This window comes from Cajanus cajan, chromosome 3 (genome assembly GCF_000230855.2).
Source record: "Cajanus cajan strain Asha chromosome 3, NIPB_CcT2T_4, whole genome shotgun sequence".
In the NCBI taxonomy this organism is placed as follows: domain Eukaryota; kingdom Viridiplantae; phylum Streptophyta; class Magnoliopsida; order Fabales; family Fabaceae; genus Cajanus; species Cajanus cajan.
In genome coordinates this window covers 66,565,326-66,583,261 of record NC_138519.1, presented here as the reverse complement: position 1 = coordinate 66,583,261, position 17,936 = coordinate 66,565,326, and the positions used below count along the sequence as shown (strand labels likewise).

The following is a 17,936-nucleotide window of genomic DNA, read 5'->3' as shown; positions in this document are numbered from 1 at the left end:
TTGAATTACAATACAAGATTTTGGTATCTTTTAATTAATAATAGATATTTTGTCATGTTTAAATATTTTTGTCATAAGTATTTTGGTTAAAATAAAAAGTTATTGTTGGATTTCATAGAATTTTTTATAATTTGATTTTTTATCTCAATTATCTTTAATTTTTTAGTATGTTCAAGCTACAAGTTTAAAGTTTAGCAAAATGAATTATTTTAAAACCGGGGGTATCGTACCAAGACCTGTCTGGAAACCGAAGGTGCTCCGAAAGTCGTCAGTAGGTCTACATATCCCCGAGTGTGAATGCTTGTCCCTGCAAAACCGACTAGAGGTTCGGTATGAAGTTGTATGAGAGAGTGGGGGATGTCTAACTTGAGGAATGTTGGCCAGTATAGGATGTCAACCGAGCTTCCTTGGTCGACCAAGGTCTTGCGAACTTCCCAATTGGCCAATGCCACAACTATGACCATGGGATCGTCTTGATTTCGGCTGACCCCGGTGTAGTCGTCGTCGGTGAAAGTTATCATTGGCGAGTTCCGGCGTAAAGCGTCGGTGGCGGAGTGTACGCGGTTGACCTTGCGCAGGTATTTTTTCCGGGACGAGCTGCTAGCACCGCCTCCTGCGAAGCCTCCTGCGATTGTACCGACTAATCGGCTTAGGGGAGTTGACCCCGCTTCCTGGCCTGCCTCATCTCGCGCGGTCCCGCTGGGGTCGAGTTGAGGGTCAGAGGGGCGATCAGGGTGTCGCCATCGAGTTTGAATGCGAGCTCTTGAGTTTTCTGCGTGCGAGGTTTGTAGGTCGACTTTGCTGGTCGGGCTTCTTAAGGTTGTATTGTCGCCGTTCATGGTGATTGAGTGCTCGTCTGGTACGGTTTCTGGTAGGGACCGTACAGGTGGCCGATAAGAGCTGTCTTGATCGGCCCCACGGTGGGCGCCAAATGTTCTTACCGGAATTTGGTCGTAGGGGTGATCCGTCCAGTAAGATCGGTGAGCCTCCTTTGCTTGATGTATTGGTGCTCCAAGATGGAGGAGATACCTGCAAAAGAGACTTCGATGCCAAAGTTAGGGTTTGCATGAATAATAGTCTCATATATATAATGCACGTACCTTAGGGTGGTTTAGATTTGCCTTGGGCCTTGGGCCTGAGATAAGGTATGTTATGATATGATATAGTTGAAGGGCGGATCCGGTCCGGGGCGAGATCCTCGGGTTCGAGTGTGATTTGGTCAAATACCGGGCTGACGTCGCGCAGCGCGTTCCCGGGGTTATTTTGTATTGCTGATCCGGGCTCGGAGCCCGGGTGCAAAGTACGGTTAGTACACATAGAATTTTCTATAATTTAATTTTTTATCTCAATCATCTTTAATTTTTTAGTATGTTCAAGCTACAAGTTTAAAGTTTAGCAAAATGAATTATTTTAAAATATCTCAAATTAGGATTCAATGTATGCTTCTATTTTAACTAGAGTACCTATAGTTAAAATATTTAAATGTGACAGATTACTCGTTGCTAATTAAAATGTACTAAAACCTTATATTATAGTTTATATTAGATAATTATAAGAGAAAATAACTAAATGTGAGAGAGACTACGTGCCAAATAGAAAACAATTAATACCTTTTATTTTATTTGATTTATAAATAGAGAATTTTAAAAATTAATTTATTTTATATTTTATAATTTTTATTTTAAAATATAAATAAAAGTATTTTAAATTTACCAACAAATTGTTTTATGATTAAGAATATGTTTGATTAAAAGCAATTCCAAATTTCAAAGCTCTATTGAACAAAGAAACTATCTCATAAAGCTTTCTTGTTCAAATAAGAAAAATGACAATACAAATATGTTATAAGTGTGTAATTAGGTAGAAGTTAGATTCTAGTTGGAGGGTATATTGAATATATTTCAATACTTTGAGAAATTAGTCTCTAATTTTTTATATGAGATATTTTTTATAATCAAAAAACGGTTTAGAAAATTAAATGAGAAGAAGAGTACTTCGAGAAATTAGTCTTTAATTTTTTATAACAAATAATTTCTTTAAAAAATAATTACATATTTATTAGTTTAACATGTTTAAATGTATTTTTTATAGTTTTAAAATGTTATTTTAATTTATAACAGAAAAAGTTGATTATATAAAGTTTATAAAGTAATGTATAAAATAATAAATTTGATATATTTATTTATAGTTGATGTATATAATATTTGAAATGATTATTGATTAATAATGTTAGTATATAATATTGTCTCTGTTAAAAATGAATTATTTATTATAATTTAAATTATTCATCATATATTTATATCTTATTTCAAACTTTTCTATCATAACACTAAAATATTTTTTTCTCAATGATGTTTCAAAAAACTTAAAAATAATTTTATAAATAAAGGAATGATACTTTGTGGTAAAATGTACTAAGGTATGCCAATAGACTTTTAAAATGAATGATAATGAAAAAAATTAATAGGTGAATGAAGAGATGATAGGTAAAGTGAATCTAGCAATTAGCGAATGCAATTAAAAAGAAATGTAGCAAAAGAAAAATAATTGCCTAAGGAATAAGATGAGATAAGGAAGGTGAACGTGAAAAGAAGTGAAAATAAAGAAGATATTGTAGATATTCTGTAATATTTTCCTAGAGTCAATAGAGAAATATAGGAGATGAAAGAAAAAAAATGAGAAAAAATGAAATTCATTATTTATATATATATATATATATATAATAAAGATAGAATAGTCTTCTCGCTATTATATGTATTTTCTTATGATATTTTTTATGAAAATTTATGTGTTTCATTGACATAATTTAATTTATTAAATGTTAATAAATTTATTTTGTAGTTAATAAAAAATATTTAAATTTTAAAACAATAAAAAAAATTTAAGGGAAAAAAAAGCTCCAAACTATGCAGTTTTGAGCGAAAGAAATATTCTGCCTTTAATAATATATAAATATAGATAAGTCAATTTTAAATTTGAATTTGAATGTATAATTATATTTAAAAAATATTAAAATAACCATCATTTTACTATTATTATATGCTTTTTTTTTTTAATGATGTTTCAAATTTTGTATGAAAATTTATTTGTGTTCAATTGATGTAATTCAATTTAGTAAATACTAATAAATTTGTTTTACAATTAATAGAAAATGTTTAAATATTAAAAGGTTGAACAATTTTTAGAAGAAAAACAAATTGTCCCAAGCTATGTAATTTTGAACTGTAAAATTTTTTAGAAGATTATTCTACAATTATTAATATATAAATATAAATGTAGATAAGTTGATTGTAAATTTGAATTTGAATTTACAATTACATTTTTTAAAAAATAAAAATAACTATTATTTCACTATTATATCCATTTTTTATATTAAATTTTCTATAAAAAAAATTATGTGTTTAACGACATAATTTAATTTATTGAATATTCAATAAATTTATTTTACAATTAATAAAATTTAAAATTATTTAATTTTTCAAATTTAAAATTCATTTTTTTGAATCCTTTTAACTTAAGAAAAAACTCATTTTTATACCCAATAACATGACACAATGATGACATTGCAACATTTATACAACACCCACATGAAAAATGATAATAATAAATAAATTTTATGCGATAAATTCAATAATACATGATATCCATAAACATGATGTACACAATTTCTTAACATTGACAATAAATAACTAATTTATCCTTACCGCCAATAAAATATCAATCATAAGAGGGCAGGTCTTACAACCCTAACGCCATTGACTAAAATAACATGTATTTGTAATTTTTTGTTTATTCGTTGTTTGTGTATATATATATAGAGGCACGTAGCTAGCATTAGATTTCAAATTTTCCAGAAGGTGACAAGCTTTTATTCTTACGTACATGCCACGAAAACCAGCTCTTGGTAAGCAAAGGGACACTTTCTAGTTTTCTCTTGTCATTCAAAAATCAAAATTCTTCTAACCTTCTTCCTTGGCCAATCTGCGAGCCTTAAGCTCTTGAATTAAGGCCTCAGCATCAGCGTAAGAAGTTCCACCTTCTTCAACAGCTCTTCTGGCTTTACCTGCAATCTCTCTCACTCTTCTTCTCATTCCCTCAACCTCCTCGCTCTCCGCCATCAACCGCCTCACCGCCAACTCCACCTTCTCTCGCCCCACCACCTCCTTCCACTCCTCATCCCATGACACCCACTCCCTGCTCCCCACTTGCACCCCAACCCTCAGAACCTCCGTCACCAGCTTCTCATTCGAAAACTGCTCCGCCGAGACAGGCCACGTGATCATGGCCACCCCTGCGCTCAGCCCCTCCAGAGTCGAGTTCCATCCACAGTGTGTCATAAACCCTCCAATCGCACCGTGCTCCAGAATCAACAGCTGAGGAGCCCAACCTCTGAGAACCAACCCTTTACCTGAATCCCTCATCCTTTCTTCAAACCCTTCCGGAAGCCACTTTTCACCACTTCCATTTTCTGATGGGTCCTTGAGGGTTCTCGCCCTGGTCTTCCCCACCACCCAAATGAACGATTTTTCAGAAGCTTCGAGACCGTAAGCGATTTCCTTTAGCTGCTCAGGGGGCAACTGAACCAGGCTTCCGAAGCTGATGTAAAGAACCGAATTGGGTTTCTTCGAGTTCAACCATTTCAAGCATTTTTGCTCGTCGATGGTGGGTGGCTTTCCTCTGGCGGTTTTCTCCGCCGCGGTTCTATTGCAAAGGGAGACTGGTCCTACAAGCCATGCCTTGTTTCGCTTTTTTACGATATCAGCATAAGCTGGCTCCAAGTCACGGAAGCTGTTGATAACAGCGCCAAAGCTGTTCTCCTCTAGTTGCTTCATGGCTTTCATCCTATCGGGGATGTTTGATGGGCCTCTCAGAAAAACGGGAAGCTGAGACTTCGTCATTTCGATTTTGTCGGGGAGATTAGGAACAACGAAAGGCTCCGAGTCTGAGGTTAGATTCTCGAGCACCACGTGGTTTCTGATGTTTTCTTGGACGCAGCGAGGGAAGCACCCGTTGCCGGTGAAGACCATTCTGGGGATTCCAAGTTCGTGCATGACTTCGCCGGCCCAGCGGTGGAACATGTCGACGACGATGCAGTCGGGGCGGCGTTCGAGGAGGAGCTGTCGCAGAGGTTCGAGGAGAGCCGAGGTGTCGACGAAGGGACCGGCGGACATGTCTGTGTCGGCTATGTCGGCGGAGAGGGTGTGGACGGTGATGGGGAGGCCGGATTGTTGGTCGCGAGTGATGGAGTTTTGGATTTGGAGAGTGTTGGAGGGTGTGGCTATGATGGTTGATGAGGCTCCGTGTGATGCGAACACTCTTGCTGTGTCTGTCATTGGGATCTGGTGGCCTCCCCCTATGAAGGGGAAGAAGAACATTTCGACTGAGCCGGTTATGGGGTTCATGTTCAAATGGAGATGCTTTCTTGGTGTGTTAGAGTCTAGAGATGATGAGAGTGATGCAACATGCAAGTAACTGATACAATCGCAGCTTCTATTTATTATTTTTCTTTGGAGATAGGTGGTGGGTTTGGAGATTCATTCTTTCCAAGAAAGAGGAGAAGTTCAAAGAGAATACGTCATGAGTGACATGTTACAAGCCAAGTCCAACTTTGAGTGGTGGTATTTGACTGGAGTTTACGATAGCTGTGATCGGTGGAATGCACCAGTCAAATGATATTGACAAATCGTGTAAAAGTAAAATACAATGCGTATATACTGTCATATGGAGCAAAGACCTTTACTTGGATGCTCTTACTCTAATCATAGGAGCCCCCGAGGTTTACGCAATATGTAATTTCACGCACAAATCAAGGGTGATTGAATAATCTGGAACTCTTTTACAGACTATTTAGTAAATTGTGGTTGTTTTGAAACTAAAAACTGGTATGGGGACTGTTGAAAACTATTGACAGTATTAGTAGAAAATAACCACAAGTAGTTTAAACAATCACATGCAGTGGCCAGTGATTAGTTAGTTATAAGTAGTTTATACGCTTCTCAAATCAGGCCCCTTTCAGCATATGGATGATCGGTCACCATGACAATGATTTTCATTCTATGAAAGACCTACGTACTTTCTTGACTAACGCTCACACGTATGTTTTATTGTCTTATTAAAGATTTAGAATCTCACTAGATCTTTCTTATTTTCAAGTATTATTTTATACCCTTTTAGCATACTTTACTCAATTTTAAGTAGTATTATATGCCTGCATCTCTTGCAATGATTCAATATTAGTTTATGGTTGGATAATACTTCAAAGTGAATAGAAAAAATAAAATAAACAAAGAGAGGTTGTAATCGTATATTATCATTTTTTCCTCCTTCCCCTGCATTCCCCACCTGCACAGTAGGAAATTAAGAAAATTAAGAAAATTATGTTCATACTTTATGGGATCACGTGGCCTTCCATATCTATAATATGACCCTGTCTATATATAACAGATATTCAATTCGACAATAAAATAAGACTCGAGAAGTTTTTGCATAATCCAAAATATGAAGTAGGACCAGGGCATAATTACATACAGATTAAAATCCTAAACAATTTACCCTATGAAGTTTATAATACAGGGCTCATAGTGATCTATTCCGACCTAATAAACGTCAGATTTAACAGACTACATAAAAAAATAAAAATAAAAAAACTCGATGTAATGTGTCCAAGCTCGTAACAATCCAATGCAGCGAAATTATGTCGAGAACTTTATAAAGGTGATCGATAAATCACTTCCCATTACATGGTTTTTATCCACCACTATAAGATCTCACGAGGCCATCAAAAGTTGCCTCCAGCTCCTTTTTCGGCCTGTCATACATCCAAAATAGTCTAAACATCCACTAGATATGATTGCATACATTATCTTAACTAATTATATGGAGGTTACGCTGACTGACGTCATCACAACCTGCGTGCAAAGCTATTTGAATAACGTTTCCCAAACTATGGGGACCTCTCACCACTCCCCAGCGCGTTTTGATAGCAAAGCTGCCTTAACAATATTTCCTCTTGTAATTAGTCCAACCTTGCAAGAATATGAGAAAAATAAATGAGCAAGAGTCACTACTGGAAGAAGCACAAAAATTACACTAGCAAGAGGGAATAAATAATCTTCTTACCAGCTTTCCGTCATCATCTACCACAGGTAATCGACGATATTTTGTTTCAAGCAACAGCCTAATACAAGAGTCAAGAAGTAATGGTGTCAGGCATCAAGTGGTCAATGGTTGCATGCTAGATTGCTAAACTGTGATGTTTATGAGATTTAGGAATCTTATTTGATATATAATTTAAATTCCATGGAAACATGTAAGTATGTAACCAAATGGTTGCCCTGATGTTGCAATAAATCACCTGTGATTTTTGTTGTCTTGAAAACATTGGTATGAATTACCTAAAACCGAGTTGGTAACAAAACAATCAGAGTTCAACATTATTTTATTGGATATGTATGCTAAGTCAGTACCTAGCAGCTTCCTCAAGACTAGTCGATTCATGAACAACAAGTGGAGTTGGAGTCATTAAGTCACCAACAACTTGGCCATTAGTCTTACTAAGCAGCTTTTGTATATCATTGAATGTCTGTCAAGCAAGACAATAATTAGAATTACAGATGTGTTGCCAATCAATAGAATAATAATAGTTCTTGTTAAACAAATACAGCTTCCCTTCTCTTTGAGAGGAGGTGAAGAAAAGAAGAGAGAAAAAGGACTATAAATCATGGTTAGATGCTTGAATTTCCAAAATGCTCAAAAGGCAGGCATATCCTTTATTACCTGGGACAAGATTGATTTCAGTGACACTCAACAACGTGAGTAGTTTGAGGTTCATGGGCAATCACAAATTCATTAAAAAATTCTGAGTATCTTGCAAACCAATTAAGAATAAACTTATAAAGGGAAAAAAAGTACGGTGTTAAGACAGAGACCAAGGGCTAGAAATAAATGTAGATAATAAAATCAGCACAGGAAAGAAGAGAAAATGTATTGAATAGTTTTACTCTAAAATGAAGGAAAACTCGATACAGTAAGTACTGACTTGAATTTGAACACCTGATTTGTTCCTCTACAAAGTAGAAAACCCCCACAAAGGCAAAGCCTGTCCACCACCACCTGACCTCCTCCCCATACACCCCTACCCCTCCACTTTTTGGAAACAATTCCTTATCCCTCCCTCCGCGTTTTGATTGCCACTTTTCCTTTTTATTTAATGCCCCCCCCCCCCCCCCACCCCCTCCCCTCCTTTTAACTGTTTCTCCTTCTTCCTTTTCTGCTGTGATTTCTATGTCTTCCTTCCTTCTTGCATATACTCGTCAGCTCACTCTTTCTGGCCCACTGTTCTCTTCAGATGGGCTAATACACAAAACACATACCTTTGTCCACTTCCTCCTCTTGTTCCCCCCTTTTATTCCTTCCATGCTAGACTTTTGTTATAATGGGTATCTATCAACTACCTCAATCCTCCTCCCCATCCCATCTTCCAAGGTTGTCAAAATTGAGAGTTTACGTAAACTTGTTAAGAGCCCATAAACTCGAATTGTAAACTCGTAAAAGTTTACTTAATATAAAAATATGTAAAAATACTAATAAATAACATAATTACTCAACATTTCAACTCCATATTTCTCGAAGCATAAATATCATAATACTTATAAATAACATAATATATAATCTATTTCCTAGAGCATTTTTTGCTTTTAGCAACAGAGGTGGCAACTACGTTACCGGATGAATTTGATCCAGTCCCAGACATGATCTTTAACAAATATTAACTATTATAGTATAAGTGTATTTTTGGATTGAATAAAAAAAAATGGGACACGAAGAAGAGAGAAAAATACGCAGAAGGGAAATGGGAAGGAACCTTTACCATGAAAACCCTGGAAACACTACAACACGACAAGAACGACCCCGAAACAGGGGGCGACCGGAGAACAGCAATGCCTACCAGCGACAAGCCAGCCACAAAGAATGCGACCCTGACCAGAGCTCACAGCAAAGAAATCCCAGTGCCCAGCTCTCCAACAAAAGCAAGCAAGTGATGCAGCAACCCTGACTAGAGAAAGCAAAAGCAAGCAAGCGACGTAGCAACGCCGATGAAACCCCAGTGCGCACTCTCAGTGTCGTTCAGCAGTTGAGATCAAGTTATGGGGGTTCAAAGCGTTCAAAAAATGAGAAGAAAACAAAACCTAAAGAGAAATGCAACTCTCGGTGTTGTTTTGGGGGTTTTCTTAGTGAGCCACATAGACACGCAAAATCACTGGAAACTTGCAATTTTGGCCGAGTTTGTGCAATTTTGCTCGAGTTTACCGAAAAAAGAGTTTGTATATGAGTTGAACAGGTTGGGCTTCCCAAACTTGTAAACTTGGTAGGTTTTACAAGTTAACACTCAATTTTGACAACCATCCCCCTTCCCTTCCCTTCCCCAAAAGAAGGGAGAAAAACAGGCAACCTCAAGTAGAAAAGCATTAATGCATAATTTTGGGCCTTATGTCCAAAACAGTTTGTGAGCATCATCACTCATCATAATAGACACACACGCACAAAAATCAAATTAAAACCACATTAGAATCTTATATAGCACCATTTGGCATCACCTGTAGAGGAGTTACCTGTGATTGTCGGTAAATGACAAATCTATTCCATATAAATAGAATTCATAATATAGTAGCACAATAAATGCTAATAAAAAACAACACTCTGGAAGTTGAACATCAAATGGTTACACTTACTTTCCAAGAACTATCAACAGCGGGGAACAAGTTTGCATCACTTTGAGGACCTCCTAAAAGCCAAGCATAACAATTAGTAAAATCTTGGCAACAGCATGCAGAGAACTTATTTCACAAGATTAAACACATCTCAATGGAATCTACTGACTGGCTGGGTTTCATACTTGGCCATAAAATTAAATACTCTCTTCAATTCAAATTATTTGTCATTTAAGCCAATGCATACATCATAAGAAAAATATTAATTGCACTAATTACTATGTCAAAATAGTCTTCTTTAACTAAAATACCCTGACTAAAAGTGTTGGTGTATCCTTCTTAATTAATAATGCTTTTAGATATAAACCAAAAAGTAATTGAATTGTAGGGAAAAAATTAATGTTTTATTGACTTTCCAAAGCAACATTTTGAAAAGAACCAAAACTCCTAAAGCTGCAGATAATTTGAAATAGAGGAAGTACCAATGTACCACCGGCCTCTTCCCTCACCTCACGCTCCAAAACAGAAAATACTCTCTCTCTCTCTCTCTCTGACAATAACATAACACATCGTATCTTCAATCTCTCAACAATAAGTCAATTACAGCACAAACTTTGGAAAAAAATGAACTATAATCATTACCATCGACCATTCAACCTACATGGACATTGCTTTGACTTGGTAGTTGACAGAAATTTTGCTACTTTAAAAGTAAAAAACAAAGGAATACAACATGATATTTCCAAATTCATATCCATAGTACCTGATATCGAATCAATAGCTAATAAATCATAATCTGAAACAACTCCAACCTGCAGCACCAAAAAGGAAAAAGAAGAAAAAAGGTCCAATGAGTATTTGAATCCGGTCCAAAATAGAAAACAGATATACTAAACATAAAAAATACATAATAAAGCAAAATAAAAGTAAAGGAAATTAAACAATTACCAGATTCCAGTCGTCATCGATTACCGGAAGACCACTGATTCTGTTGTTTACAAGAGCCTCCAGAGCTGTAAATAGATTCACATAAACAAATAAGAACAGTAAACCGCATAATAAGAGTGAAGAAAATTGGGTTACCTTCATCAACGGTGGTGGTGGTTTTGACAACAAGCAAATCATGCTTCTTTGTCATGAAATCAGCAACCGCATACGTTCCATTCTCGCGCTGAAGAAGAAATCGCAACCGGCGTGAGAAAAAGTTAAAAAGGAACACGGTAGCGTGAGAAAGACGCTTGATCCAAAGAAAATAAGACTTACTGGAACCGAATTCACGGTTGAACCGGAAGCGAGGCGGAACCCGGAGGAGGGAGAGGAACGACGCCGTTTCGGGACTGCGGAAGAACGGATAAGAGAGTGGCATTGCGGAAAAAGGGACGGAGGAGAGAAAGAACGAAGTGGAGCAGCGAGTGTGTTAATCAAATGAACCGAACTCATTTCTTTTTTCTTTTCTTTTCTATACTAAGTAAGAATATAAATAATTTCACTTTTTTTTTTTTTTTTTTTTAGTTTCTTCTGCTAAGGGTGAAGCGTGAAGAGGGATCAGAGTCGAATAATGAAATGGGAAAGTAATAATGGCGATAATGGTGGGTGCTGTATGTAGCTGTGTCTTATGGGAATGATAAAGTAATTGAATAAGTGAATAATAAATAAATAGAAAAATGGTTGAGAGAAAAAGAGGAGACGTGAGCGTGCTTTACTTTTCCGTTGAAGGCGGTGGAATGCGAACAACGTTGACACTTACGAATAAAAGTCGGCACGGGGCTTTTCACAACGGCGTCGTTTGGAGTGGGTTCATTTCATTGACATTTCTAATTTTCAAAGTTTGTAATTTTGTATTTACGTGATTGTAGATTGATGTCTTATTCATGCCTTTGGGCTTTTGCCCCTTTCTTTGCTTGTCCTCTAAAGCACGAGGGACGGAACCTTCCTCAGGTCCTGTTCCGTTTCTAAATTTACCTCTTCCGTTTGGGAATTTTAAACGTGTTCAGACATAAAACACTTCTAGAAAAACACAAACTGCTAAAATTGAATCGGTGTCATGCCATAAATTATCAACCTCAAAACTAATACTACTACTTTCGTATCAAAGCAATGATGAGTTATATACCGGATAACAGCCGATCCGGGTGAACACAGCCGGTTAGGCCAACCTGACCGAACACCCCAGTGCGGTTGGCCCAATCAGGTCGGCCGTCTCGGCCAGCAGATCCACATACTCGAACACACGGGATTAGGTCAGGTGGGTTAAGATTAATTTACATAATTCGAAGGTTTAAATCCTTAATTTTCTGGGCTCATTTCCTAATCACGGCTCAGCAACAACTAGTATAAATAGATTCCCAATGAGGTGCGTAACTAACTCTAACTACCGCATTTAATACGCCGATCACTTACTTGAACGTCGGAGTGTCTTTGCAAGCACCCCCTTCCTTGGACTACCTAGAGCGGAACGTGAAGATATCGACCGAGAATCAAGATCGTGACAACTTAGCACTAAGGGTTAAACGACCATTGTGGTGCAGTTTTATAAACAATATACCAAAATGGGGTTGTTTTGAAACATATTACACCTTTGGGGCTATTTTATTGGGTGTCGCTATGGCCCATAGCGACTCCCATGACACGTGGCTTTTTTGTTTTTTTTTTGCTTGGTTGGGCTGGACCAGTGTCGCTATCAGCTGGTCCACCACAGCTGATGGACTTAAAAAAATTATGTAGCCCATAGCGACACTGGGTAAAGAAAAAAATAAAAAAAAGAAAATAATAATAATGTAAAATAAATATAATAAAGTGAACTATTTATTATATAATTATAAAAAGAAAATTAAGTTTTAAAAAAACGTAATTTTAAAATAAATAAAAATGTATTTTTTTAACACAGTCGTTGTGGCCCATAGCGCCTGAGTGGAGCTATGGGCCATAGCGCCCCAATTTAATTTTTTTTTTCGTTTTTAAATTATTTTTTACATTTTATTACTTATTTTTTAAAATTAACATTTTTTTCTTATTTCAATCTTTTTTTCCCTTTTACCCGTTATTTTTTTATAAATTTGTAAAAAAAAAATTATATTTTAAAAATATTAGATATATTTTTATAACTGGCGCTATGGGCCATAGCGCCTGAGTGGAGCTATGGGCCATAGCGCCCCAGTATTTATATTTTTTTTCGTTTTTAAAATATTTTTTTACATTATATTACTTATTTTTAAAAATTTACATATTTTCTTATTTCAGTTCTTTTTTTCGCTTTTTTTGGAAATTTTTTTTTAATTCATTTATCAGTTTTTATATTTAAAAATTATTAAAAATAATTTACGATAGGCGCTGTCTGTCATAGCGCCCAGTATGCGCTAGCAGCCACAGCGCTCCAATTTTTACATTTTTTAAATACTATAATTACAAAATTTTGTTTATCAACTCCAATATTTAATACTGTTAATTGATTGTTGCCGTAATTTTTAATAAAAAATTTAGAATAAATTATACATGGAATATACGTATATATACACCAGTTAAAAACTTCAAAGTTACAAGACGTGTAAAAGGTAAAAAAAAAATGATATCAAAATTGACGAAGAGTAAAATATGATTTTTAATGTTCTCTATTACAATTTTCATAAAATTATAAATATATCTCAACAAATTATGAGCATCCAACTATCCCACCACTTTTGTTCAACACTTCAAATCATTATTAATGTCCCAGCAAAAGGTAAAAATTAGAAGCGCTACAGGCGCTATGGGCCATGACGCCTAACAGGCGCTCTGGGCCATAGCGCCCCACTTTTTTTTTTTTTTTTGGTTTTAATTTTTTTTTTGCATTATATTATATTTTTTTTAAAATTTATATTTTTATAAATTACAGTTCTATTTTTCCCTTTTACCAACTAATTTTTTTATAATTTTTTAATCATGTATAATATTTAAAAACAAATTTTAAAATGATTTATTACAGGCGCTATGGGCCATGGCGCCCCACCTTTTTTATTTTTTTTTCGTTTTTAATTTTTTATTGCATTATATTATTTCTTTTTTTAAATTTATATTTTTTATAATTTTTTAATCACATTTAATTATTACTTTTAATTTTATTTATTATTACTTTAATTACTATTTGTTATCAAAATTTATTTTTTATTTTTCTTACATTACCGTTATATTTATTCGTTTTTTCTTCACATTTTTTTTAATATTTTTAAATTTATAATAATATATATATTTTTTATTTATATCAATGTTCTGTTTTAGGCTATAGCGACTTCATTTTTAGTCCAATGGAGGCGCTATAGCCTATAGCGACTTGTTCAAGTTCTCCACCAGCTACAACGACACTTCTGATATGGCTTTCATGGCTTATCTTCAGGCCCGGGATTGCCACGTGTCATGTGTGTCGCTATGGCCCATAGCGACACACATGAATACAGCTCCAAAGGCGTAAAATGTTTCAAAACAACCCCAATTTCGTATATAGTTTCCAAAAGTGCCTTACAATAGTCGTTTAGCCTAGCAATAAGCAAGGTGTGTCTCCTAATATAGGAACAAGTTATATACCGGATTGGTCTTGAACAGCCAACACCTCTTGACGTTGCCTTAAATTTCATGTTCATGTAGTATGAACGAAACATTGAAAGAGTACTCTATCAAGGGGTATTCAGCTGAGGGTACTCGACCAATGGATATTTGTGACCGAGGAATATTCGATTAAGAGGTATTTGATTGAGAAATACTTGATTTGATGCATTAATATGATAAAAGAAAATAATATTTGCTCATTACACAACAAAAAGGAATTAAATGTATTTAATTAGTGAAATTCGTAATGGTAACTTTATCTTATCTATTTATATATGTATTTTACCTTCAGAAGATGCGTAATATGTACACAATACACTTAATTACTTCGAGTACTTCCTAATTTTGGCAGTCCCTTTGTAGGTATAAACAACACCTAATACTTAGAGGTCGAGGATCGAGTAGCCAAGGATTGAGGACCTTCAATCAAAGGCTTCTTGCATCTTTCTGGCAGGTACATCTGGTGTCCATTATGGAGCTCGTAGAAAACTTTTTCCTACAAACTATACTAAATTGATACACAATGATTGAAACGCGAGGATCCCCAAGTACGAATTATGGAATGCCTAACAACACTCAATTATTGTTGGCAAAATTACAACAAGAACTACAATAATGAAAAATGCAGTATGAGTAATAATAAAAACAATATGACAATGATTGGAATCACCAAGTACGAATTATGGAATGTCAAACAACACTCAATTGTTGACGGAGTTACAACTGTAACGACCCGCCATAGTCTCTACACTTAGTGGAATCGCACTACTGCTAGTGAAACTAAGAGAAATATTAAGCTGGATAACTCATACATACATGTACAAATAAAAATGAAAATAACTAAGTTTCTGGTTATAAAATAGAACTCCATATATGTACAGTCATCCCAAAAATAATATTCCCTAGTGTCGGTCAAGCACAGACAAAATCGTTATCCAAAATGGTAACTCTAACATGAGGATCAAAACTCCCTGTCTCGCAGCGGACACCTCAACTCCAAGCTAGCCCTGACCTGCTCCCATACCAAGTATGATCATCGCAGTTCCACCACATGGAAACAAAAGGGTAAGCTAGAGTTCAAAACCAATCATACAAGTACAGAATAAAATCTATACTACACATCATCCAACTATCAATCATATTCATAGAGTCACACCATACACTCTATCCAATACTACTCATGCATAAAATACAATCCACCAATCATGAAGTCAAACGCAACACTTCATCATATTAATAATCATGCAATAAATGCATCTCATGACAGATATCAATGCATATCAATCATCTAATGCATCGTCACGCATACACCTAGGAGATCTTCATAACAATATAGTTGTATAAGTGACATTCCATCTTACTGAAATCACCCCAACCGTTTTCACGCCCAATGCGCCCGCTCGGTCACAGCTAAACAAGATATAATCCTCACTCGAGTTTACTCGGATGATGTCACTTACATAATTGGAAGTCCAGATCCACCGTCAGGTATAGCACAGCTGGGTACGGGCTTACCACGACCTTGGCATGCATAACCAAGTCAATTGTGGAGTTTGCCCACCGACTATCTGCAAGGATCCACGCACCTTCCCGAGTACTTGGTTAAGGGAATAACCCTCGACCTCATACCCCGCTCCAACACTAGCTAAGGACTTAGAGGAGACTCACTCAACCCAGTGGCCTATCTGAGCACCACTCTCCCAAATCTAGTGGCCTCCCTGAGCACCACTCTCATATATCAGTGGCCTGTCCAAGCACCACTCTCAAGAGACTCTATGTGAGCTCTTCCAGTTCGAAAATATTTTTCCTCTCCTCAAGTCCTAGGCTAGACTCATGCCATAAAGCATCACATGCAATTATGCATCATACATCATACATGGTCTGCCCACCATCATGATCAACAATCATACACATGTCATAAGACATCACATGCAATAATGCATCATACATCATAAATGGTCTACCCACCATTATGATCAATAAACATACTCATATGAACATATACACATGTCATATCATATTCAAACATTCATACGTATCATCACAAAGTATACATATGAATCACACCTCAACATACATCATATATCATACATACATGATCCAAAACTTCAACTTAACATGCATTAGCATCATTTTATTCATATACATGTTCAAGCCTGGTGCAGCCTGAGCTCGCCTAGCCTAATCCCAACCTGAGAGTCCTAAAACTCATCCACACCCGACGCGTTCAACTCACGCTCGGTGTCCTTGAGACAGAGACTCCTAAGAGTCTCCACGCCTGACGCAAACAAATCACGCCTGACCCAACATCCAACCCGAGAGCCCTAAGCTCTTCCACGCCTGGCGCGCTCAACCTGCGCCTGGCCTAAATCCCAGTCAGAGAGTTCAAAACTCTCATCCAAACTAACAAATTCAGTCACATGCAAACACAAAACACAATGCATAGGCTCCATACGACTCAAAATAAACTTAAATCTCACATGCATCCAACCTATGCATCCAAATCATCAAAATCCTCCTTTGTCTCAAAACCCCAAAAATGAGATTTTCTTCAATCCATCTTTGGATTCTCAAAATTCATGCATCAATTGAGTTTCTAAGCTCACATGTAACACCCCAGTTTTTATTTCACTTTTTATTTATTTATTTTAATTGAGGGTATTTTGGTAATTTTATAAAGGTGATAGGGGTGATTTAGTAGCTTGGAACGGGCCGTTCCAAACTACCAAAAGGTATGTGATTTAGTAGCTTGGAACGGGCTGTTCCGGAATTGGAACAGGCCGTTCCAAACTACCAAATTGTATGTGAGTTAATAGCCCAGAACGGGTCGTTCTCAAGATGGAACGGGCCGTTCCGGACTATTAAATATGCCATTAACCCTAAATGGGAACGAGCTTGGAACGGGCGTTCCCAAAATTATGGCCGTTGTGAGTAATTAATGCACACCAGAACGAGCCGTTCTGGTTTGGGAACGGGCCGTTCTGGATGTGATTTTTACCCATGGTTTAAGACTCCGGAACGGGCCGTTCCGAATTTGGAACGGGTCGTTCCGGCGTAGAATGCCTATAAATAGAGTTGTTTGCCACTCCCAAAAAGCACACCTCTCATTTCTGATTTCTTTTCTTCTGCTCTCTCTCTTCTTTCCTCTACTTTCTACTTCAGACCGAGGAGAACCCAGCGAGAGAGATCAACCAAATCTAGTGTAGATTCAGCTTCTACATATCTAGATTCAGCTTCTACATATCCAGGTACGGGAGAAAAGGGAATTAGTTATATATAGAGTTACATGAGGGAATTGGGTAGAGGAAGAATCCCTTAGGATTATGAGTAATTTTATAATTATTTCTATTTGAAGAATTATTAGCATTATTTGATTCTGTATATATTTAGGACAACAAATATATGATTTGTTTGCAAAAATGATGCTCTAGGAGAGAGAACGAAATTATAGAAAAGTGCCTGTAAGTTAGGTTTTGGAAAAATTGGATTATTTCTGTTTGAGGAATTAATTATACCATTTGATTCCGTATGTGTTGAGGATTAGAATTATGTATTTAAATTGTAAGAATGATGATCTGGGAGAGAGAACGAAATTGTAGAAAAGTGTCTGTGAGCTAGGTTTTGGAACAATTGGGGGTTTTACTGTTT

The 17,936-nt window shown here is 36.2% G+C and overlaps 2 protein-coding genes across 4 annotated transcripts; both read right to left on the bottom strand.

Annotated features, from left to right (window-relative positions):
* Positions 1-3,595: 3,595 nt before the first annotated feature.
* On the bottom strand, positions 3,596-5,834 carry LOC109816153 (abscisate beta-glucosyltransferase). The gene has a single exon (XM_020381042.3). It carries the CDS (start codon positions 5,400-5,402, stop codon positions 3,960-3,962), a length of 1,443 nt encoding a protein of 480 aa, XP_020236631.1. The 5' UTR covers positions 5,403-5,834; the 3' UTR covers positions 3,596-3,959.
* A 618-nt stretch (positions 5,835-6,452) lies between these two features.
* On the bottom strand, positions 6,453-11,421 carry LOC109816154 (CBS domain-containing protein CBSX1, chloroplastic). 3 transcript variants are annotated; one of them, XR_014432578.1, is made up of 9 exons: positions 10,974-11,421; positions 10,794-10,881; positions 10,659-10,723; positions 10,474-10,522; positions 9,732-9,784; positions 7,467-7,582; positions 7,120-7,177; positions 6,898-7,025; positions 6,453-6,808 (listed from the first exon to the last, which is right to left on the bottom strand). XR_014432578.1 is itself a non-coding variant. In XM_083071112.1 (9 exons), exons 1-8 carry the CDS (start codon positions 11,148-11,150, stop codon positions 6,957-6,959), a joined length of 675 nt encoding a protein of 224 aa, XP_082927238.1. In that variant the 5' UTR covers positions 11,151-11,421; the 3' UTR covers positions 6,453-6,808; positions 6,909-6,956. The 3 variants fall into 3 exon arrangements, 2 of the variants coding, with proteins under 2 accessions (XP_082927238.1, XP_082927237.1); XM_083071112.1 differs by having other exon boundaries at positions 6,909-7,025; XM_083071111.1 differs by having other exon boundaries at positions 6,453-7,025; positions 10,974-11,420.
* Positions 11,422-17,936: the final 6,515 nt, after the last annotated feature.

Excerpts from the sequence above, each read along its gene's own strand:
- LOC109816153 (XM_020381042.3), bottom strand. The coding sequence starts at position 5,402 with ATGAACCCCATAACCGGCTCAGTCGAAATGTTCTTCTTCCCCTTCATA.
- LOC109816154 (XM_083071112.1), bottom strand. The coding sequence starts at position 11,150 with ATGAGTTCGGTTCATTTGATTAACACACTCGCTGCTCCACTTCGTTCT. Across the intron at positions 10,882-10,973 it reads CAACCGTGAATTCGGTTCCA|CGCGAGAATGGAACGTATGC; the intron begins GTAAGTCTTATT and ends TTTCTTCTTCAG. Across the intron at positions 10,724-10,793 it reads CACCACCACCGTTGATGAAG|CTCTGGAGGCTCTTGTAAAC; the intron begins GTAACCCAATTT and ends ATCTATTTACAG.